Below are 25,985 nucleotides of genomic sequence, written 5' to 3'. Positions count from 1 at the left end.
TATGTAAACAAGAGTAGATGTTCTTTATTATTCGTACGTGTTTTCTGCATGTTCATGTATACAATTTTTATAAAATACAAAATCAAAGACTTTTGCGGGAGTAATACTCCCGCAAAAGTCTTTGATTTTGTATTTTACTCATCAGCTAAAAAGTCATGAGTGAAATCTTAAATAATTATCTGGAGCTCTGAATGGTGTGCAGTGAAAGAATTGACAATATTTAAGTATCGTCGCGGGAAATTCACCTGGAATACATTGTGACACAAAAAATAACAGACAAGCATTTTGTATTTCGTTAAATGTTACCATTCTACATCTAGCGTTGAAATTTTGGCTATTGCTATAAGGAACACTGGATTTTTTGGGTAAACATTATTTTATGAAATTTTCATTGATTTTGAGAATTTATGTGGCTTTGTTCAAAAGAATAATATGAGTTCCCAAACCTGTTAAACTTCACAGCATATTTGTCATAATAGGTCTGCTATTTAGCGTGATTTATTCTATATTTAGTAGTTATTAAACTGTTAGTACACAACAGAAAGCATATTGTTAATAAATAAGCAATTATATCCTAAAAAATTGTTTTAAACATAAGCAAATAAACAAGAGCTGTCTTTGTGAAACACAATGCCCCCTACTGCGCCACTTTGAAGCCATATATTTGACATTTGATCTTAAAGGATGACCTTGACCTTAAGCTTTCACCACTCATTATGTGCAGCTCCATGAGATACACATGCATGCCAAATATCATCAATAATACAAAAGTTATGACCTAGGTTAAAGTTTTGGGACAGAATGACAGACAGTATGACAGACAGGCCAAAAACAATATACCCCCGATTATTCGATCTGGGTGTATACAAATACCTGATACGAAAATATTCAGGGGTTCAGGCATTTCTATTACAAGTAGGTTGGTAGGTTCAACTAATATATTTTAGTCTGGAGATGATTTTCTATCAGTTTTATTTAAAAGAAGAGTAATTGTACAGGATACAAAAGAAATAGCCTCAGTAATATGTGAGGCATTGACAGAAAAATATTACATATGTTATAAGTCGGTATCACGCGGCACGTAAAATACCTAACAAGAGCACCGCATAACGGGTGCCACGCTCGGCTGCGAAAGCTAGTCAGATTTTTTTTTTTTAGAGGTCATAGTGACCTTGACCTTTGACCTAGTGACCCAAAATGGGTGTGGCATGTAGAACTCATCAAGGTGCATCTACATATGAAATTTCAAAGTTGTAGGTGGAAGGACTTTGATTTTAGAGCCAATGTTAAAAAACCTAAACAAACCTTGACACGGACAGCGGACAGGACGAGCTGGCAATGACAATACCTCGGGTTTTCTCTGAAAACAGCCGAGCTAAAAATCAGTTCAATTAATAACATGAGAAATTTGTAAGGATCAACACTATAATATAAAAGTGCTTAAACATTACATTTTAATGCATAGTTATTCACATGCTACTTGTTATTTATTTTAAGATTATTAGAAAATATGAGATCTGATCTTGGTTACACATAATAATTTTTAAATATTACAGGTACGCCATAGAACTAACGGGTGATTATTAGTATTAAAAAATGTAGTTAACATATATGGTAAACATTCTGTTTATCAATAAATATTAAAGTTTTTCAAAGAATAAAACCGTAACTAGTATCACTTTAACTTTCACCTATTATGTCCTTTAATTAATTTTTTTTTTAATGTTATAAAGGTTCAAGATTTGTTAATTTAAAAAACTGGTCTCTATAATAATTCATACACATTGAGTTTTGAAGCAAAGAAATGCATGTAAACCTATTAAAAAACCTGCAATCAAACTAGAAATATAATAGTTGTCATTATTTACAATTGGCACACATAGGTTATGCAATAATCTGACAAAAACATGCAATAGAAAAACAATAACATAAGAACAAAATTGTAAACAAAGAAAAAAGGAAGCATCAAAAGATCAGATACCACTGACATCAGTTACAAAATGATGTGATTCTTGAACAAGAGCACCGCATAACGGGTGCCAACGCTCGGCTGCGGGTGCTTTTGTGAATACATGAAAACTTCAGATTAAAAAATATTTTTGTAGAGGTCACAGTGACCTTGACCTTTGACCCAAAATGGGTGTGGCCTGTAGAACTCATCAAGGTGCATCTACATATGAAGTTTCAAAGTTGTAGGTGGACGCACTTTGATTTTAAAGCCAACGTTAAGGTTTTAGCACGGCGGACGGCTGACGACAAGCTGGCTATGACAATACTTCGGGTTTTCTCCGAAAACAGCCAAGCTAAAAAGTGCTTCTTGCACAATTAAAATGGGGAGATACTTCATACTATTTTATGTGGAAGTTAACTTGCAAACACACAGTTGTGCCTTGCTCTTCATTAAATGTCCACTATTCAGCAGTGCCTCATCAGGTTGACAATTCATGATTAAACCAATCAGAATGACAACTACTAAGGCACTGACAGATTCATACTTAGCAATCCATGACAACAGCAACACAGGTCTGCACTACAATATGGCCATGACACATCAACTCAGCACCAATAATCTTTGCAATCATACAATACGCTTTTTATGTATTTCATATATTCACATTCAGTTTTGTTAATGCATATGTTTTATGAGTTTATCCATTCTTTCACTGTATACTATTTAAAGAAATAAACTTTCTCTGACTGTATAAAATGCCGTATCAAAACTAAGATGTTCATTAAAATTATTGGTGCATTGTAACAGTTATTCTAGTATTTGGATGTATTAAAAACTCAATGTCTGCTTTACACATGCCAGCCATTGATCTGGCTTCATAATCTGTTGCAAACAACAACAAGAGGGCCTGAAAGGCCCAAAGTCGCTCACCTGAGAAAACCAGATATTATTGGGACAAATCTTATGACCAAGTATCACGAATATTGGAAAATAAATGTGGCCTCTAGAGTGTTAACAAGGTTTTACTATAGCCATATAAGGAAAAATGCCCCGACCCCTGGCAGCCATGTTTTTCAACCCACCGGCAACCTTTTTTGAACTCGTCCAAGATATTATAGGGATGAATCTTCTGACAAGTTTCATGAAGATCGACAGTAAATGTGGCCTCTACAGTGTTAACAAGATTTTACTATAGCCATATAAGGAAAAATGCCCCGCCCCTTGGAAGCCATTTTTTTCAAATAAACAAAATTATTTTCGAACTCGTCCAAGATATCATTGAGACCAATCGTCTGACCAAATATCATGAAGATTGGACATTAAATGTGGCCTCTAGAGTGTTAACAAGGTTTAACTAAGGCCATATATAGCCATATAAGGAAAAATGCCCCGCCCCTGGTGGCTAAGTTTTTAAAGTAACCAAAACCATTTTTGAACTCATCCAAGATATCGATGGGACAAATCTTCTGACCAAGTTTCATGATGATCGGAAAATAAATGTGACCTCTAGAGTGTTAACAAGGTTTTACAATAGCCATACACATGTATAAGGAAAATAGCCCCGCCCCCGTGGTGGCCATGTTTTTTAACCAACCGGCATCATTTTTGAACTCGTCCAAGATATTATTGGGATGAATCTTCTGACCGAGTTTCATGAAGAGCAAACTATAAATGTGGCCTCTAGAGTGCTAACAAGATTTTACTATAACCTTATATAGCCATATAAGAAAAAATGCCCTTCCTCTTGGCAGCCATGTTTTTCAGGCAAACGTAACCATTTTCGAACTCATCCAAGATATAATTAAGACAAAGCTTCTAACCATATTTCATCAAGATTGGACAATAAATGTGGCCTCTAGAGTGTTAACCAGGTTTTACTATATATAGCCATATACGGAAAAATGACCCGTCCCCTGGGGGCCATGTTTTTCAACCAAACCGCATCATTTTCAAACTCCTCCAAGATATTATTGGGATGAATCTTCTGACCAAGTTTCATGAAGATTGGACAATAAAAGTGGCCTCTAGAGTGTTAACAAGATTTTACTATAGCCATATAAGGAAAAAATCCCCGCCCCTTGGCAGCCATGTTTTTCAAGCAAAGGTTACCATTTTTTAACTCATTCAAGATATCAGTGGGACAATCTTCTGAGCAAGTTTCATGAAGATTGGAAAATAAATGTGGCCTCTAGAATGTTAACAAGGTTTTACTAAAGCCATATAAGGAAAAGTGCCCCGCCCCCTGGCGGCCATGTTTTTCAACCAACCGGCATCATTTTCAAACTCATCCAAGATATTATTGGGATGAATCTTCTGACCAAGTTTTATGAAGATCAGATAATAAATGTGGCCTCTAGAGTGTTAACAAGATTTTACAAAAGCCATATATAGCCATAAAAGAAAAAATGCCCCGCCCCTTGGCAGCCATGTTTTTCGAGCAAACATAACCATTTTCGAACTCATCCAAGATATAATTGAAACCAATCTTCTGACCAAATTTCATGTAGATTGGACAATAAATGTGGCCTCTAGAGAGTTAACAAGGCAAATGTTGATGCGGCACAACAGAAGACGGACAAAAAGCGATCACAAAAGCTCACCATGAGCATGTTGTGCTCAGGTGAGCTTAAAAGAATATTAATAGTTGACTTAATCTTAATTGCGCAAACAAAGAAATAGACCTTAAGTTAACTCTAAGTTTATAAGGCTCGGTTTTCTTACAAATCCCTTGACTTCTTGTCATTGGGAGGAGTTCACTGTATCCCATACCATGGACATATGAGTTTATGATCAGCAATAATACAAAACGGAAAATAATCTAGCAACTACACTGGCCCAATATTTTAGTTTTTTTAAATCCCGCCTCATTTCCTACCTCTAAGTAAAATTTAAAAACATTCTATTAACTGCCATAACATTGCTTTTTAATAGTTGTACCAAATGTTCTTATTAAAATGTATACATGCACAATTTGAGGTCTGCATCATACTCCTACTAATGTGTACACACCTACAATATGCAAGTGTATGCCTGCTTAAAGACATCAACATGTATTATGCCACTTAACAAAAATTATTTAAAGAGATTCACTATCGTGTAGTCACATCTGTTATATTAAATAAACAAACATATCCGTTGTATCTGCAGTAATTAATATTAATGCAAACCATCAATATGAGGTTAGCAGCGGAGTCTGTAAAGGAATCTTTCATGGATATGCTGATATATTCCAATGAAATCTTCTGTAAATAAACAGTTTTATCTAAATGATATTCCATCACAAAATCCTGTCAAAAATGAACTGAATAAGAAATATGCAGTTTTGCTTAAGTAAGACATACCATAAAACAATTTTCAAACAAAATAAACAAAAATCAAAACTCAACATAAAAATAATAGGGCAATGATGGAACAAAAACACTCTTGACTGAACCCACTTGACCCAGATTCAAATATGGCCTTCTGAGAAAACTGGGCTTAATGCATGTGCGTAAAATGTCATCCCAGATTAGCCTGTGCAGTCTGCACAAGCTAATCAGAGACAAAACTGTCCGCTATTATGGTATTTTTAATTTCAAGGAAGTCCCTTCTTACTGAAAATCAAGTTTAGGCAGAAAATATTGTCCCTAATTTGCCTGTGCGGACTGTACAGGCTAATCTGGGACAACACTTTACGCACATGCATTATGCCCAGTTTTATAGAACGCGACATATATAACAGCTTAAATTTCATTTAGAAAGAGTCATACATGTAGCCTCTATTGGCGAAACAAGGTTTTTTTCTCAGACTTGATCTAGATTAAAACTTGGGATTCATATTGTCAAGATTTGCAATCTTTTATCAAGATTGACTTATAAATGTGGCGTTTTGAGTGGTAACAAGGTTTTCTTAGATTTGCATGGCTGACCTTGTTTTTGAATGCTTTTTGATCTACAATCAAACACAGCTAAGAAAGTGTAAATATAAACAATCTAAAAAATTCATCATACATGTAGAATTTAAAGAAGTAAAGCATTTCATTCCTAAGATTTGACCTAGTAACCCAGTTTTGGAAGCTTGTGACCAAGTCAAACTCAGTCTTGATAATGTCAAGATAAAATTCTCATCTACAATGTGGACCCTGGAATGGTAACATTTTTTTCTAGGATTTTATTCCCTTTTTTTTGGATTCACATTACCCCCACTCCAGCTCCACCTTGTTATAGCCCAGATAACTTTTCTGTGCAAGTGTCATCCAGATTTGATAAACAAAATTTGGCTCTAGAGTGCAATTAGCCTTATATTTACAAGGCACATTGCAGGCAGATGCAAATCAGACAAGGGGTGATCATAATAGCTCATCTTCAGCAATTCATGCTATGGTGAGCCAGTAATCATTTGACGATGCCATTATTTTTTGCCAATACTTGACACCTGTATGCATTTTTTAAGAGAGCAAAATTTTACATAAATACACAAAAGAATCCAGCCTAGAAGATTATTGTACATACATGTTCATGCAAACAGTTTGATTCATTACAATTGTAAAAGAAACAATTAAATAAGTCGTGTTCTGAGAAAACTGGGCATAATGCATGTGCGTAAAGTGTCGTCCCAAATTAGCCTGTGCAGTCTGCACAGGCTAATCAGGGACGACACTTTACGCTTTTATGACATTTTTTGTTAAGATGAAGTCTCTTCTTAGCAAAAATCCAATTTAGTTGGAAAGTGTCGTCCCTCATTCGCCTGTGCGGACTGCACAGGCTGATCTGGGATGACACTACGCACATGCATTAGGCCCAGTTTTCTCAGAACGTGACTCAAATATTAACAGACATCCCTAATGAACACAACAATCCAGGAAATTCTGTTGATCTGAGGCATGCCCAGTGACAACCCAGCATGGGAACTGGTATCCAACATTGGCAAATGAAGCCGAAATTATTGTGCTTAAACATTATAACAAAAGGGTATGCACAAAAGGAGCATTTCCATGGTTTGCTTTCAACATTTAACCCTTTCCCCATCAGAAGCAAAGTGAAAATGACTTTTGCAACCAACATAAAACCAGAACAGCCTGCAAGTTACTTGTAGTCTGTTCAGGTTTTATGCTGTTTGCTGCTAATCAGTATCTAAGGGTTAGAAATGAAGCCTTAAAAACTTGAATCTAGTAAGAAAGGTCTTTAATTAAATATAACTTTGTAACGGACTATAAATGAATGACAATACTTATCTAAATGGTAAAGGGTTTAACTACACCCAATTTTTTTGAAATGGACTTTTTCCATTACATATCACAATTAAAGCCACAGCTTTTGTATTGAGACTTATGTACCAGGTACACAGATTTGCATCATCACTAGATACATGTTATCAATTGAGCCATGCTCCCTGACAAATGCATGTGCATAAAGTGACGTCCCAGATGAGCCTGTGAAATTCCGTTCAGGCTAATATGGGACGACACTTTCAACTTTGATGTTATTTTTTGTTTCAAAAAAGTCTCTTTTTAGCAAAAAACAAGTTAAGGTGGAAAGTTCTGCAGAACATTACAAAATGTGCAAAAGAGACTTGCATAACTTTCTTCTTTTAGGGCTTCAGTGTTTCTGTTGCTATCTGTTGCAGTAAGTAATATTTTTGAGCATGTAAATAATTTTAATTGTAAAGAATTCTTGCAAAGATGATACAAGATTCCCATGTTGGGCCATACATGTATATTAATGAGACAATCATTTAGCGTCTACCGGTAGTAACAAGTATATATTTATGTATATATAATAACAACTGATGTATCATTCCTCTTTGCTCTCAGTGACAGATCTTTTCAGTCATTTCTTTCTGTAAATAAGAATAAACAGAGACCACTAAAATAGTGGTAAAACAAGCCAAGCAAAAAATAGTGTTTAAACAAGACTATTTCCAAGCAATATATGTCCCCTCCACCATTGTCAGAATGTTTGGGTTTTTTTGGTTGCCATTGCAACCATAATTTTTGACGTAGGAACAACATGAAATGACTGGCATAAAGTCCATATTGCCATCTATCCATGTTTGAAGTTTCATGAAAAAATATGAAGAACTTTTAAAGTTATCGCAGGATCCAGAAAAGTGTGACAGACAGACAGACTCACAAAGCGCAAACCATAAGTCCCCTCCGGTGAAACCAGTAGGGGAAAAACAAATAAGCAGTGCTCTATCAGCTACTTTCAAATAAGCCAGTGGCTTCAAGACAGCAAATATTACTAAAGAAAATTGTATTGTACTAAAAAAAAAGATTGACTCCATAAAACCCTTTTGAAATATCCAAAATATCTGGTGTAAGATGGTTAATTTTTGATAAACCAAGGTGAGTGTATTCAGCTAGACTTTAAAAACATCAAACAACTTTTTGAAACATGACTTAATTACTGTTTGTCTGTAACATATTGGGTTCATTACCATTTAATTATTTTATTTACTTATTTTAATTCAATCAAAAGTTATCCAAAGCACTACTGACCAGTGGTTCTAATTCCTTCTTGTCAACAAGGCTGAATTCGGTAACAAAGTAGTAGAAATGTTTGTAGCAGGTGTTAACATGGGCTTCCTGAAACAGAGCAAATCAGCATCAAACACCTGAAAAAAGTTCAACTGATATGCAGTTTAGTCATCTGGATCTATCAATACCTTATTTGTTTAAATAGTTCATGTGAGTATGTACGCAAACATTCACAATTAGACATTTTACTTATAAAACATAGTTACAACGTTCACATCATGAACTTCAATGAAACTTAAAATGGGCTGGGCTCTATGAAAAGGGGATTTATTTTATGCATGTAGGTAAAGTACTGTCTGTGCGGTTTGCACAGGCTAATCAGGGACAACACTTTCTGATTTTTGATATTTTTCGTTAAAAGAAAGTGTGTCCTTTGTAAAAATGATAGTTGACCTATTAAATCAAATGAATTAATTTTAACAATATTCAACATCCGAGAAAGACTTCAAAGAACAATGTCAACTAGAGCTTTGTCACAGAAGTGACGAATACCCCCACATGCCGCATTGACACATAATATTTTGCATGTCGTCTTCACAAAAAACAGCGGACACCATGCTCAATTTTTAAAACACACTAAGTGACCCCTTGACCTAGTTTTTGACCCAGAAAGGCCCATGTTCTAACTTGGCCTTAAGATCATCTCCATAAAACTTCTGACCAAGTTTGGTGAAGATCAGATGTTAACTACTTGAATTAGAGAGCGGACACCATGCTGAATGTTAAAAAACGCACTAAGTGACCCTGTGACCTAGTTTTACGCCCAGATAGGCCCATGTAGTTTTTGACCCGGCATGACCCATATTCAAACTTGATCTAGACATTTTCAAGATACAACTTCTGACCAATTTTGGTGAAGATTGGATAAAAACTACTTGAATTAGAGAGCCAACAACATGGTGAGGTTTAAAACACACTAAGTGACCCCAGGACCTAGTTTATGACCCGGCATGGCCCATGTTCGAACTTGATCTACACGGGAATAAGACAATACACCCCCAAGACAATTCACCCCCAGGAGACAACTCACCCCCTAGACAATTCACCCCTGCTCCCTGGACAATTCACCCCCAGATATTTTGTTGTTGTTTTCTTTTGCTGTTTGTTTAGGATTTAGTAATTACGAATATCTGTTTTCTAAGGATAGTTATTTGTATTTTATTTGATTTTTATGAAGTTCGAATAAAAGCATATTAAGATGTTCTCAGAATGTCTTTCTTTTTTTTTCCATAAAATTACTTGCAATTGAAACATAACTGTGCTTTTTATCTATTGATGTTTGTTTTTATTATTAACAATATCTTATTATTGTTTTTTTCCATTAAATAATCAATTATAAGTTTTGTTTTATTTAAGATTGTTTTTATTCATTAAAACAGTTTATATTTGTAAAAGGTGTATAAATAAATAATAATGGTATTGGATACATTATTTGGAAATACTCCAATGTTTTTTATTTGATAAGTTATGCAAGATTTCGAAATTTTCATAATATTACTATGTTTATTTTTAAATGGGAAAAATAATAATAAAAAATTTGTCACATAGTCAGTCAACAAAATAACAACACCTAAAAACAACCTTTTCACACCACTAAAGGTAACAATAAACAGATAATCTGTCAGGCATTCAGAGCTGATGAGGGTACTGATCATCTTCTTCTGATTATCTAGTGGTAGATATACTGATTGGGGTTGCTTAGAGATAAGGCTGTAGTATGGAATGAGTTAACATACTGTATGATTGAAGTGGACTTGAATTGAGTACAATTAATGTAAAAAATACATGTCATTTCAAAACATTTTTAGTAGGACCATACTAGCGGTATTATAGTGGATTTAATAAATCATGAAGTACTCCTGTATCAGTAGCATTTTAAAATTATAACAGAAAATGGCGTGAATTACTGGATTTGAAATGAATACTGATATTTGTAGACTAAAATATGTTTCAATACACAACATTACAACACACAACTTCTATTACTTATCCTTCAATGAGAGAACATTGAACAACTTAATGGATAATAAGAATAAAAATAATTATTTTTTTTAATGAAACACCTATGTTTATAGGCAGTTAAATAAAAATAATAATGAAAATATCAGGTGAACAAAAATGGAATTTTTTAATACAGGTATTACCAGGTATTATGCCCAGTCCAGTATAATTATTTGTCAATGTGTGTAACTGAAGTCTTTGTTTATAATAATAATAATTATATGTTTAAAAATAATATTTTTTTAATAATAATTATTTGTTTAAAAATAATAATCAAAATATCAAGTGAACAAAAATATAATTTTTTAATACAGGTATTACCAGGTATTATGCCAAGCCCAGCATAATTATGTCATATGTCAATGTGTGTAACTGAAGTCTTTGTTTATCTGTTTTGACATTTTGATTAATCTGTTTTGACGCTTTGATAAAACCTCGCCAGGGGTGTGAATGCGTGATTGTAATACCCATTAATAGCTCGCTCCCAACCAGATTAAATTTCCTTTCTTTAATTAAGGTTTTCTTATCAATTAAACCATTTTATTTTATTAAATTAATTATCCTATCTAACATGAATAAATAAATAATGTGATATTAATGTAAAATTCTAAGAATTTAATGAAACTAATTAATCATCTTCAATATTTGACAAAGTACTAATAATAAAATAGTAAAATAATATTATTATTTAAAACAAATGCACAAATATAATAAATACAAAAAACTTAATTTATTTCAATTATATATGTTGTAACACAGTTTATAGAAAAATACATTGGTTGAATTGCATTTGACAAAAAACACAATGTCATCTTTCATTTACATACTACATTTATTATTTTCACGTCAAAATTGTGTGCAAAGTCAAAATTATAACCCCAGAACATCTGCTCACAAATTATGTTCAAATATGACAAAAGCAAATGACCATAAAATCTCATATACAAATATGGGGGTGAATTGTCTTGGGGGGTGAATTGTCTTTGAGGGTGAATTGTCCAAGGAAATCAAATTCTGGGGGTGAATTGTCCAGGGGGTGAATTGTCTTGGGGGTGAATTGTCTGACACCCATCTACACATCATCTAGTTACAACTTCTGACCAAGTGTGGTGAAGGTCGGATTTAAACTACTTGAAATAGAGAGCGGACACCATGCTCAATGTGTAAAACGTAGTAAGTGACCCTGTGACCTAGTTTTTGATCTGGCATGGCCCATGTTCGAACTTGGCCTTCAGATTATCTAAATAAAACTTCTGACCAAGTTTGGTGAAGATCGGATGAAAACTACTTGAATAAGAGAGGACACCATGCTGAATGTTTAAAACGCACTAAGTGACCCTGTGACCTAGTTTTTGACCCGGCAAGGCCCATGTTCTAACTTAGCCTAGACATCATGTAGATACAAATTCTGACCAAGTTTGGTGAAGATTGGATGAAAACTACTTGAATTAGAGAGCGGACACTTAATACGGACCGACAGACAGACCGACCGACAGACAGACAAATTCACTCCTATATCCCCCCCTTAACTTCCTTTGTGGGGGTATAATTATATAATGAAGCTGAATTAAAAAAGCATATTGATAAAATGTTCTTATCTCTTTTTTTCTTCCACAAATAATGTTAACTTTAATGGCTCTTAAAGATTGGTCTTCAACAAAATTCTAAACTAAACTTTAAACAAAAACGAGATGCATTCTTCAAAACACTAGTCTAATGAAAGCATTGATTCATTGATGAATAAGTCTGAGATGTTAACCCATTCCCACTCAGAAGCAAAGTGAAAAGGGCTATGTGCAAACATCATAAAACCAGAACAGCCTTTAACCCTTTCAGTGCGGGAACCGAATTTTGAAGGCCTTTGCAAACAGTTTGGATCCAGATGAGACGCAACAGAACATGGCGTCTCATCAGGATCCAAACTGTTTGCTATTCTGATTGTATTCTTTGAAAAAAAATCAAAGAAAATGCTAATTTTATAAATACAGCAGACGACATTTTAGCAAAAGACAAATTTCCCAGCATTCAAAGGGTTAAAGAGTAACTTGCAGTCTGTTGAAGTCTTATGCTGTTTGCTGCTCATCTGTATCTAAGGCTTGTTAATGAGACCTCTAACTTGAATCTAGTAAAAAAAGTATTGTATTAAATTTAATTTTCTAAGAGACTTCAAATGCGTGAACATTTGCATCTAAGAGGTAAAGATGAATTTGATTGATCTAAGAATTTAGACCATCTGAAATAGTTTAAGTTAAAAAAGTTTCAGTCTTTTTTAGGGGGCTGATTAAACAGCCATTATTCTGTTGTATTCCAAATGGCAATAGGTATCTCTTTTCCTAAATCAAGTCTCAAAATATTTGTTTAATTAATCAACTTTCAGTAGTTTTGAAATAGCTCTAGACTTTGAGATATTTGGAAAGGTCTGTTATGTGTAGAACTAAAGCATTTGGAAGTTTTTATATTCATTTAATATTTATGTTTAAGATTTTCAGTTTGTGCCACTATAAGAAATAATTAATCTAACATTCAAAATCAAACAAAAACACACTGTCTCCATTTCAAGTAAATTGAGGCTAAAATTCCCTATTTTTCAGGGATAGGTTATTTCCGTAATAGTAAGAACAAGCTCTGGTGAGTAAATGTCAAGGTCTAAATGAGGTGTGGATGATGTAGGTCTGTTGAGAGTGGGCAAAGATAACATTCATGCAAGAACAATGCAGAAACTATTATTAATCAAGTTATACAAAAATACCTCATATTTGGTTTACCTTGTATGAACATACGTACAAATAAACAGGCAAATCAGTACAGACCTTCATGTATCAATAGATGTCAGGGGTATAAACAAGTTTTCAACAAAACATCAGAAAGCTTTTTTTGTCCCAGTAAACAGAGATCCCTATGGTTTACTTACAGCTCCAATGGCAACTAATTTGTCGAAGTGGTGAATGTAAACATGAACAAATACTCTGAACAGCCGTGTCAAAATCTTCTTCACAGTCTGCAGGAAGTTCTTGGGAAACGGCACTCCTGAATGTAATGCATGATCTTAGTCTGTATCTTTATGACTTAATTTAATAATAATATAAAACTTGTTAAAATTGAATGATCTCCCTTTGCTTATGCTTCAATCATTTACAGGGGCCTTTTCACGTTTGGGTAAATTGACAAAATTGAAAAAAGTTGTTTCAGATTCGCAAATTTTTGCTTTAGTTATAATATTTTTGAGGAAACAGTAATACTGAACATTTACCATGCTCTAAAATAGCCATTATATGCATATTTTGACCATTTATAAATCCTGAAAATTATACAGCGTTGCAATGTGAAACGAATTAATAATTTGGAGTTGTCGTTATATTTTGTGAAACTACGAGGATTGGTTATATGAAGTATAAAATACACCTGACATTGCATCCGGAAGGATGTCTGAGTGGTCTAAGTGGGAGATTTTTCACTCCAGGACTCCAGGGGTCAGTAGTTCGAGCCCTGCTGAGGGTTACCTTTTTTTCTTTTTTAAAATTTTATTCTTGATTATTTACTGGAGCTTTTTATCTCCAATGTTAACATCTATCATTATAAAGCATTTAATGACAAACTTCAAAACATGCCAAAATCTGTGAAAAGCCCCCTTTAATATGCAAGTTGTTTATACCAATATTTGTTACATAAGTCTGAGTAATTTCTTCACTTAAATATGGAAGTAAAAATTATATTAATGAAAGATGTAGTATTAAGAAAGACCCATGGTGCAGCTTATTATGAAAGTGCTTGCATTAAAATATTTAGCAAAGTGTAGCTGTTATTTAACTTATTTTCTTAATAAAATGAAAATAAATAAACACACTAGCTACCATTCATATTGTTATTGCAAAACCACCAGAAGTTATGAATTTTCAATGACCACTCAAGGGTCCAGCAATGGAAGACCAATCTAAAGACTAGCCAACGTACCAACTTTGATAGGAAAGATGGTTTCGTCGTTGATCTGTGACTCCACCCACTCCATCAGGAGGGTGATGTACTGAGGGGCTGGCAGGGCCGTGGGCTTCTTGTAGTGGTGGCCATCACACCACATGTACTCATACCTGGAACACAGTGGAGAAAAGCTAGTCAACAATGTCCTTAAACTTGATATGTTTACTTTCATGTTTCTATGGCTTTCATGTAGCTGTGGATTCAATTTTATCTGACTGGACAGCAAAAAACACATGTCAAATTTGAAATTGTGTTTGATTTAGGGTTTTCATGATGGAGTTCTGTCTAAAAAGGTCTCTCAATTTGTAGAAAATCTTATATATGTTTTATATCAATGTATTGTCATTTTAAACATATAACTGGCAAAAACTATTATAAGCACTAAAATTACTTGTTTAAAAACAAAAAAGTAACAAGAAATGTGTTTGTCAGAAACACTATGTCCCCTTGTGCGCCGTTTTGATTTAGTTTTTTTGACCTTTGACCTTGAAGGATGACCTTGACCTTTCACCACTCAAAATGTGCAGCTCCATGAGATACATATGCATGCCAAATATCAAGTTGCTATCTTCAATATTGCAAAAGTTATTGCAAATGTTAAAGTTGGCGCAAACCAACCAACCAACAGAAAGGGCAAAAACAATATGTCCCCCACTACAGTGGTGGGGGACATAAAAATCTGACCAATAAGAGTGCCAATGTTTGAGTGCCCACTATAATGTTTTACTAGTATCAGTGATTTCTAACACAAAGACACCAAACATTCAGCAAGAAACTGATGTTAAAGTTTACCGTGGCCCACCAGACATGGTTGGGCATGTTTGGTCTGTACAGTATTCACAGATTGTGCCATACAAGAGGTTGATCCTGTTGAAGAAGTCCACCACTGAAACACACTCAGTTTATCCAATTGAAATGGTTATAATGACAATGAATACCGGTACATACCATTTACCATTTTGAATGTTTAACTTATGAAACTTGAGCAGACACTATTTTTTAATCAAAATTGAGTTGAGAAATAATGGGCTTACATTGAAAGTGTAAATAATAGAAAAGGGTTGAAACATACAATCAATGTATTTTATTACAATGGAAAAAACTACATTAGAACAAGCAAATTCGTTGAATTGATATGCCCCGCCTTTATACCTTTGGAAACAAAAGTTTTCTGGACGGATGGACAATGCCAACGTGCATCATCCTCTTATCCATATATATATATACTTATACTAAGTTTCAATGAAATCCGTCAAAGCACTTCAAAGATATAGCTCCAGACACACACAAAAAGCATTTGTTCAAGATACAAAGGGCCATAACTACGTTATTATCTCATGGTGTATAATGCCACTTGTCGTGCCTCATCCTCTTATCCATATATATAATCACACCATGTTTTAAATGAAATCCGCCAAAGCACTTCCAAGATATGGCTCCAGACACAAAAGTGCTGGACGGACGGAAGGACAGACAACGCCAAACGCCTGTGGCAGGAGATAATAACATATAGGCAAAGAAATCTTTGAATTTGATACTTCTGGTTTATAATCATTAACTGCTTTTCTTAATAGTCTACGAATATGTTAAATCTGTAAGTTTAAAGTAAAACTGCCCTATTAAGTTAAGCATTACATATAATCAACATGGGCGACAATTGAAAAAGATTATATCTTTCAGAATTTTGTGAATAAGTTATTCATGAATATAATAAAAACATGCAGCTTACCATGAACAGCAACCCAATCATTTTGATCTTCCCCTGAGGGCAACTTTACAACCTCCTTTAGATCTATCCCTGAATTCAGCGAAGCATTTGCTTGCTTGTGTAGGTTAAATTTAAGTGTGCCTTGCTCAAACTTTTTCTTTGGTCTAAAAGTCTGAAAAACATAATATTAAGGTGCTTGTAAACTGCCTTCTTCAAAGTGTGAGGTTATAAATAAGAGTTAAAAGTGACAAATGTGATGGCTGTATGGGAGAAATTTATTTGGTGAACTAAATAAATACACTTGGATTTACTGACTGAAAGCAAAGTAAAAAAGTGGTACATTGAAGGAATAAGGTTTTTGATACCCCCATACTATATGCTGTAGCCATTATTTGTAAGTGCCAAGTCTACATGTAGTTAACAAATCTTAAATACTGTGAAACAGAAGTATGTCTGTAATATAGTTTATTAAAAAAACACTTTTCATTTTGACTTTCGATAAAGGATTGCTCAGATGCACACAATTATTGCTGATTTTGATAAACTTAACATTAAATATTTTTGTGCCCCTGCATCTCATCATTTAATCTTAATCATAATCAAAAATAATGTTTAATCATGGACAACAAGAGAACTCTTTTATGAAGATTTATAAAAAATAATTAATAAGACATTTAATGCTTTTCACTGGCATGTCATTTCACCAAAGAACAATTAACGAACTTGAAACCAGGAATTTAAATTTTTGGTAAATTTTTTATTATTTTGGATATGAACACAACATGATATAAAATCAACATGTTTACTTCGAAAAATCTTAATTTTCTAAGATGTGCCAAAATATACCATGAAAATGCAAGACCTCTTGCTCTAACTTATAAATAATCTTTATATATCCTTCTTTGATATAGGTTCATCCATTCCCTTAAATGAGCTCACTCGATCCCTTATTTGGGGCATTGGGACATATTTCTGCTAAAACTTTGGTCAGTCATCTTAATTTAAAAACAAGAGCACAGCCTTGCGGGTGCAGACCGCTCATCTATTTTCTTTTTAAAGGTGAAGGGACACTCATTTTCAATCACAAAGGAGGGAGGGGTGGAGTGAAGACCGGTGCATTGTGCGGGGGGGGGGGGGGGTGGGGGGGGGGGGGTGGGGTGGACATTTATTACATTATCGTCCAAAAATGCGAAAAAAGGGAAAAAAAAAATCGGGGGGGGGGGGGGGGGGTGGGGGGGGGGTGGGGGGGGGGGGTCGGTTGGGGGGGGGGCGGATTCTTGGGCGCGATGGTTGGACGGTATTTCAAACATAAAATAAAAAAAATAAATATTTGTGTTTTTTAACTGTTTAAAAAAAAATTGGGGAGGGGGTGGGGGGGGGGGGGCGGATTCTTGGGCGCGATGGTTGGACGGTATTTCAAACATAAAATAAAAAAATAAATATTTGTGTTTTTTAACTGTTAAAAAAAAAAATTGGGGAGGGGGTGGGGTGGGGGGGGGGTAGTATAGTGTGAGGGTGTGGTGGTCATTTGTGAGATGATCTTAAAAAAAAAAAAAAAAATAAATTAAGGGGGGGGGGGGGATTCAGGTGGGGGAGGGGGGGTGGGGGTGGGATTCTTGGGTGCGATGGTTGGACGGTATTTCAAACATAAAATAATCAAAATAAATAGTTTTGTTTTTTAACCGTTAAAAAAAAAAAATGGGGAGGGGGTGGGGTGGGGGGGGGGTATAGTGTGAGGGTGTGGTGGTCATTTGTGAGATGAGAGGGGGGGGGGGGGGGGTTGGGGGGGGGGCACGGGCGATGGTTTGGGTGGAGTCTATTGTGGTATGTCAGGTAAGAGTAGTTTTGTCAAAGTATCAATCAAATCTAATCATAAATAAAGAAGTTAAGGCAATTTTAGCAAAATTTAATAATCTGACCTTGAGAGTCAAGGTCGTTTAAAGGTCAAGGTAAAATTTAACTTGCCAGGTACAGTAACCTCATGATAACATGAAAGTATTTGAAGTTTGAAAGCAATAGCCTTGATACTTAAGAAGTAAAGTGGATCGAAACACAAAATTTAACCATATATTCAAATTTACTAAGTCAAAAAAGGGCCATAATTCCGTAAAAATGACATCCAGAGTTATGCAACTTGTCCTTTTACTGTAACCTTATGATAGTTTGCGAGTGTTCCAAGTATGAAAGCAATATCTATGATACTTTAGGGGTAAAGTGGACCAAAACACAAAACTTAACCAAACTTTCAATTTTCTAAGTATAAAGGGCCCATAATTCCGACCAAATGCCAGTCAGAGTTACATAACTTTGCCTGCACAGTCCCCTTACGATAGTTAGTAAGTGTTGCAAGTATGAAAGCAATAGCTTGATACTTAAGGAATAAAATGGACCTAAACACAAAACTTAACCGAAATTTTCAATTTTCTAAGTATAAAAAGGGCACATAATTCTGTCAAAATGCACACCAGAGTTATCTAACTTTGCCTGCCCAGTCCCCTCATGATAGTAAGTAAGTGTACCAAGTTTGAATGCACTAGCATTAATACTTTCTGAAAAAAGTGGACCTAAACGCAAAACTTAACCAAAATTTTCAATTTTCTAAGTATAAAAAGGGCACATAATTCAGTCAAAATGCACGCCAGAGTTATCTAACTTTGCCTGCCCAGTCCCCTCATGATAGTAAGTAAGTGTACCAAGTTTGAATGCAATAGCATTGATACTTTCTGAGAAAAGTGGACCTAAACGCAAAACTTAACCGGACGCCGACGCCAAGGTGATGACAATAGCTCATATTTAAAAAAAATAAAATAGATGAGCTAAAAATCTTTGACATAGAATTTATTGTTTTTGGTTCAAAACATGTGAATTTTTATTTTTATGTTGTAAAAAATGTAAGTTAGCTAAAAAGTTATCAGAATTTGATATTTATATGTTTTGTACTTGCAAATACATTGAAAATATTCTCTTTTATTAGTTTAAAACAGTATGCTGGTGTTTATAAGTCTATTAGAATATTAATTTAATGATTTATATCAAAATTATGGCAAGAAAGTGCTTTCGTACCAAAATGATGACAAAACAGATTTATAGGAAAGAAATGAACAAAACTAGGGTTCCTTCCTAGAAATGACCTGTTGCTATGATAAGCGTTGATTTATACATTATTCTGCATTTATTTTGACTTTTTTGTTTAGAGACACACAAACTTGCATCAAATGTTTTATTTAAGTTGAAAAAGGTTTTTAATATCAAACTCCATTTACATGTTGAGTGGCTAAAAGTACAGGAAAAGTGGCTATAATATTACCTACAGCAAAATGTATAAACCAATCGGATGATTACAGTAATGTGTTTTTAAATTGATTTTTCTACTATGATCAAAAAATAAATAAAAGCAGTACACCTATATACATTGATGTAGATTTCCAATAAAGGTTTAAATTGAAAGTCAATAGAATCAACTAAAAACCATCATGTGTGCATCATCATTAGCTTTAAATTCCTACTAGTACATGTACATGTACTAGTGAGTTGAGTCTAGTGCTAAACAAAAATAACAGTAAGGGCAGGGATTTTTCTAGCTATTTCTGGAAATGGGAGTCTAGTCAAATTATTTTTTTTAATCGTTTAAATTGCAAATTTGGCAATTTTTTATGGACACAAGGGACAAAATTGTCACAAAACCAGGTTTTCATTGTGAAAAAAAAATCTGATAAAGGGAGAAAACTCAAACTGAACTTTTGAAATGACCAAAAAAAATTAACCCCCTTTGTATTTTTTTTTTTTAAATCTATTTTTAGTCGTGGTGACCTTGACATTGGAGATATTGACGTGATTCTTTCGTGGGACACACCGTCCCATGATGGTGAACAAATGTGCCAAATGATTTTAAAATCTCACAATGAATGACATAGTTATGGCCAGGACAAGCTCATTTATGGCCATTTTTGACCTTTGAACTCAAAGTGTGACCTTGACCTTGGAGATATCGACGTAATTATTTCGCGCGACACACCGTCCAATGATGGTGAACAAATGTGCCAAATGATTTTAAAATCTGACGATGAACGACATAGTTATGGCTTGGACAAGCTCATTTATGGCCATTTTTGACCTTTGAACTCAAAGTGTGACCTTGACCTTGGAGATATCGACGTAATTATTTCGCGCGACACACCGTCCAATGATGGTGAACAAATGTGCCAAATGATTTTAAAATCTGACAATGAACGACATAGTTATGGCCCGGACAAGCTTATTCCGCCAGCCAGCCAGCCCGCCAGCCAGCCAGCCCGCCCGCATTCGCCAATCTAATAACCAGTTTTTTCCTTCGGAAAACCTGGTTAAAAATGGACCAAATTGTGCTAATTTTTATATCATATATAGACACATCTTTCTTTTCCAGGCCATTTTGAAAAAACAACAACAATACACATGTATATTGTTATATACTTTGTTAGAAATAGAATTGAGATATAATTATCATTTGACACTTGTTTCTAAAAAACTTTTTTTTTTGAAAAAGGATTCTTTTGTTCAATTTCGGTTTGGGATCGGGTCCGTTAACTTTGTGATCTGGTCCTTTTTTAGGATCCTTTCTACATACATGTAGCATCGAAGATGTGGGGTATTGGTAACAGTAGTTGCAATACTTCAACTCTCAGCTTTAAAACCCTAAGGGTCGCAATGCCCTGTCTTTTGTTCAAAGTACAAAATTTGATCACCACTGAAAATGCTAACGAACACTGATACTGCAAAAACTTATCAATGTTTACCAGTCCTGTCCAAAGCAAAAACTCATGCATATGTTACCATTTAAGCACGAAATAATTGCTTTTTATTTACTTTGTTATTCTTCAGCACGCTCTATCTAACGTATTGGGAAACTGTAGTAATGTTGCCGACAACAAAATTCGCTACAGTGTATATGTTAGTTCGCAGTACACCAATATTTTGCATATCATCATTATCACGATATTTGATGTAACCTAAGTTGATAACAATGTCTAACAGATGTTTAATATTCACATTGTTCCAAATTTCAAAATGAAAATGCCAGCAAGAATAGTGTGTTGAAATATCCTTGTGTTTTTTAGGTTGCATGCAAAGGATAATGTCTGTAGGCTGCCATTCAAGAAATTGAATGTGTTTTTGAAGTTTATTTATCGCTTTCCTTAATAGGTAACGAACAACGTCTGTTAAGTGATGCGCATGAAATCTATGTGAAAAACTGCCATTGTGTTTATGAAGGGGTGCATATGTACTACCAGCGCTGCAATAGCAAAAATTATCAAAGGCTCTGGGACTACATTCAGGGGACAAAAATTCCACTTAACCGCTTATATTGACGAGTGAAATCTTGAAAGGACGAGTGAATTTCCCTAAAGCTCTTGTTCTACAGGACGAGTGAAAAAAAGCTGATGTTAAAATATGTATTTTCTGACCAGTAAGACTCTTTTTCATTAAAAAATTTTCTCAAGGCATATCTATTAAGAAAGTAGAATGCATGAACAAATGAATTGAGTAATGGGGGTTTCGGTAAATGACAAGCTTGGTAAATTGATTTATATAGTAAATGCCGTGGAGGTTTCGGTAAATTGGTGTAAAAAGGGATTATCGCACCTTTTGTCGAGAAGCGTGTACATTTATTGAGTTGTTTGGCACTAATTAAATTATCTGTTTGAATGTAGGGAGTTGATTTTATCAATTTAGAGATGTTTGCAAAGTGTTAATATTAATTATCCAGGCTTGCAATTAATATTATAATCAAGGGATGTAAATTATATATTTAAAGTTTATCTTTAGGTCATGATTGTTTTGTTTTTTATATATGTTTTTAAACAATTAGTTGAAAAAATCTTAATAAAAGCGTATCAGTTAAAAAAAATAATAATGTGGCTCTTACAAGAGGTGGCCTCCACGTGGCAAGAGCTGGGCAACATTTTCATTATGGTAACCTCATGTTTATATAATGAGAAATTTTCGGTGGTTTAAAATACTAATATCAAATATGTTTGTTTCTTATATAAATAAATTTCTCGCTTCTTTTTTCCTACAATCAGGTCAGTACATAAGGTATTATTCTTAAAACAATCTAGATATGTATGTTTAGATCGTGAACATGCTTTAACACTGGTGGCCAAATTTTTACATACACTACCAGTAACTTTCACACCGTTGGCAAACTACCTCATGTTTATATAATGAGAAATTGTCGGTGGTTTAAAATACTAATATCAAATATGTTTGTTTCTTATATAAATAAATTTCTCGCTTCTTTTTCCTACAATCAGGTCAGCACATAAGGTATTATTCTTAAAATAATCTAGATATGTAAGTTTAGATCGTGAACATGCTTTAACACTGGTGGCCAAGTTTTTACATACACGACCAGTAACTTTCAAACAGTGAAATAAACAAATGTTTTCCTTCTTTAATCATCTTTACAAAAAATACTGGTGGTGACATCAAAGGATGTTTATTTGTGGTAAAAATAAAATTATTATGTCATTGGGTAATTATAAAATTATCATGGTCATTTTCAACTAAGAAATCAAACAGAGGATGAAGAGAAGGTTTTCATGGGTTCTCCAGTAATTAAGGTAAGTGTTGTTGCTCAATTGTTAAAGTGTGTATATATGCAGGTGATTTTTTTTAACTGTATCATACAATCATGGCTGAACATCCATGTATTTTCTGCAATATTGAGGTCACTTCTCATGTGCACGCTATTGCATGTGATGCATGTGGAAGATGGAGTCACTGTATACACACCGGTAAGTCTTGGTATTTTTTTTGGGATAACAGAGATACATTAAAATTGTGAATTTGCATTTCTTTTGTGGTCGCCTGTAATGTCTTTATTCAAAACTGATTATAAGTAATGCTGAAGATTTTTTTTCTTTTTCTTGTGTTTTTCTCAACCAGAAAGAAATAATAAAACATGTAATATAAAATTCAACATTAGGCTCTTACAAGAGGTGGCCTCCACGTGGCAAGAGCTGAGCAACATATTCAATATGTTGGCAAACTTATGTTTATATATTGAGAAATTGAGTGTTTATCGGTGGTCTAAAATACTATTGCGCTTTATATTTAAACTGCAATCATATTTATAAAATCATGTCTACAATATTTTACAAGAAACTTTTTTAAATAGCATTAAACTTAATTGAAGATCTCACATTGATTCCGCCATAAATAATTATTTATTATTACTATTATGTTATTTAAATAAAAGCACCAATTATTAAAAAAAACACAACAGTATTGCGTTATTTAAATTGTAAATTTACCTACAATTTCCTAACAGAATTCGTTCATAGGTAGCTCATTCATTCCCCTTAATTCTTTTCCATAGGCATAGCATTAATTACTCAACTCAAAATTAATCCACAGTTTGCAAATAAATGCCCCTGATGTTATTGTACGTCAATAATTGGTGTCATTAACACCTCGTAGGTATACCACCTCTATAAAAACCAATTTACCGAACACTCCATGGCATATACAATATAAATCAATTTACCGAACTTGTCATTTACCAATACCTCCAGCACCCATTGAATTTCCCTCAAGATCTCGTCCTACAGGACGATATCAGTTGAGACATATTTTTGTCCCCCGACATTTATATGGACTAGGGGTAAGAGTAAAACAAAATCATGACATTGTGTGTAGAAAATAAGTTGTTTTTTAATTACAAATCATGAATGTGGTATGAGTAGCAAAACATGGCCCCATGGTCCATCTTATCATTTTGAGGAAGCAGGAACTTAAATATTTAGAGTTTAAAATTTAGACAATTGTCAAGGAAGTCTTTAAAATACATTCATAATAATGCAGGGAAATACGCAATAATATATCAAGAAACATGATGGATCGTAACAGCATTTTCACTACTGTCTGATCTCTATACTTTGCCGTACGTTCACCTTGTCCCGAGAAAAAAACTGCATAAAATGTGTCCTGCCACCAGCCGCCATTTTGCGGAAGTGAATTGTATGTTCAACAGTCGGATTTTGCAGGCCGATGTTCGCTTAGTAATATTTTCCTCTATCGTCAATTGGCTGTATCTGAATTAACCGCTTTCGTATCCAATAACAATTATTGTTAACATTGCATCATTTATTGCTTCCTTCGAAGAATATTTGTACATGAAGTCAGAGATCTACGTCTCCGGTGAAGTGTAATTTAATTGGTCATCAATATCAGTTACTCCATAGTTTATTATGTTCAGAATAGATATACACACGTGTTTTAAATATGGAGAAAAAATATATATTTCGTCTTAAATTTTCAAAGCTAAATTATTGATATGCAATCGGAAAACCATCAACAGACGATTTAACGATTTATCGGCGTTAATGAAAATTGGTCGTAATTTTTCCGACAGTTTAGACACCGATGAACATCAAACGAATGAAATATAAAGTTTCAAAGTGAAACTCCAGTTGCTCCAACAGTATTGCATTCCTATCATACACAAGTTCGTGTTTCTTTAATTATGGCAAGTGAACACTTGCAAAAACAGTATGGCACAATACGAAACAGCATACGCATATAGTATAATAAAGCTGGGGTCACCGCCTTGGAACGGTCAACGCACAAACACTTGGGGTTTAAACCGGTTTTAGAGCGCTCAACCTCACACTTGGTCCAGAAATATTCATGGTACATATACGTGTAAATAAAAATTTAACATCATAGCCTTGCAACTCAAATTAAACAATAACACAAGGGAATGATAACATATTAAATGTGATTATCATTTAATTACTCAATGGTAGGAAGAAGACCAGAGCAACGTACAGAGTTACAACTTTTGATGAAAATTTTGAAAGCCTGTTATTAATTGAATTAACATAAGCAGACGATTATTGGAATGATTTTGCCATCATTATTGTGTCAGAGATCCATTATATTAAGGTAAAAATGAAACCTGCTTATGCTTCTCAGTTCCTGGGTACATGGATTTTTGTGACGTCATACGACCAACTTTCCAAGTTGTAATCTACATGCATAGGTCATTGAGTTTATAATTATATTTTTATTTTCTCTGTGACAGGCGTTTCTTGTTTGATTTATTTTTTAGCAGCACATAAACAACCAAGAAATGTAATATGGAACTTTTACACCCATTATTGCTGCTTCGTCCTGTATTTGTGCGATGATGATCTGAAATTTAAACTTCATGATGGTATATTCTTAAATCTTTTTCTATAAAGAAGGAATGTAGTTGACACTTATTTATAGTTTCATTCCATCGTTCCTCAAAAAGTTGTAACTCTGTTGCTCTGGTATCTTCAATACCATTGAGTAATTAAATGGTAATTAAACTGAATGCGTTTTAATTCCCTTTTATTATTGCTTAATTTTAGTTACAATGCTATGAGGTTAAAATTTATTTACATGTACATGTATTATGAATATTGCTGGGCCAAGTGTGAGGTTGAGCGCTCCAAAACCGGTTTAAACCCCCAATGCTTTGCATTGACCGTTCCAAGGCGGTGACCCCAGCTTTATTCTTATTTGTGCTTATGTTGTTTTGTATTGTGCTGTATTGTCCTGTTTTGTACTGTTTTGGCAATCGGTCACTTGCCTTAAATAAAGGACCTCCTAATTGTTTATAATAATAATTCAATACTACTCCAGCAGCTGGAGTTTCACTTCTTTATAATGTATCATGCTGTCTGTTATTTAGCTATTACTTTGTAGTTCAATCAATATAATTAAGCGGTATCATGGTTTTTAAATTAATTATGATTCTCACAGACTCAATCATTCCTTCCACCGTTAGTTCTATACAATTAAATTTTCTCCTTTTAAATCT

At 34.1% G+C, this 25,985-nt stretch overlaps 1 protein-coding gene across 2 annotated transcripts; it reads right to left on the bottom strand.

The window, feature by feature from the left end:
- Positions 1–955: 955 nt before the first annotated feature.
- On the bottom strand, positions 956–24,207 carry LOC127872458 (MOB kinase activator 3B-like). 2 transcript variants are annotated; one of them, XM_052415793.1, is made up of 7 exons: positions 24,082–24,207; positions 16,175–16,325; positions 15,238–15,331; positions 14,422–14,555; positions 13,382–13,497; positions 8,431–8,517; positions 956–7,769 (listed from the first exon to the last, which is right to left on the bottom strand). In XM_052415793.1, the coding sequence occupies exons 1-7, from the start codon at positions 24,136–24,138 to the stop codon at positions 7,740–7,742; spliced, it is 669 nt and encodes a 222-aa protein (XP_052271753.1). In that variant the 5' UTR covers positions 24,139–24,207; the 3' UTR covers positions 956–7,739. The 2 variants fall into 2 exon arrangements, with proteins under 2 accessions (XP_052271753.1, XP_052271758.1); XM_052415798.1 differs by having other exon boundaries at positions 24,088–24,159.
- Between the last annotated feature and the right edge of the window lie 1,778 nt (positions 24,208–25,985).

The sequence above is a fragment of the Dreissena polymorpha genome, chromosome 1 (genome assembly GCF_020536995.1).
Source record: "Dreissena polymorpha isolate Duluth1 chromosome 1, UMN_Dpol_1.0, whole genome shotgun sequence".
In the NCBI taxonomy this organism is placed as follows: Eukaryota; Metazoa; Mollusca; class Bivalvia; order Myida; family Dreissenidae; genus Dreissena; species Dreissena polymorpha.
This window is presented reverse-complemented; position numbering and strand designations above follow the sequence as displayed.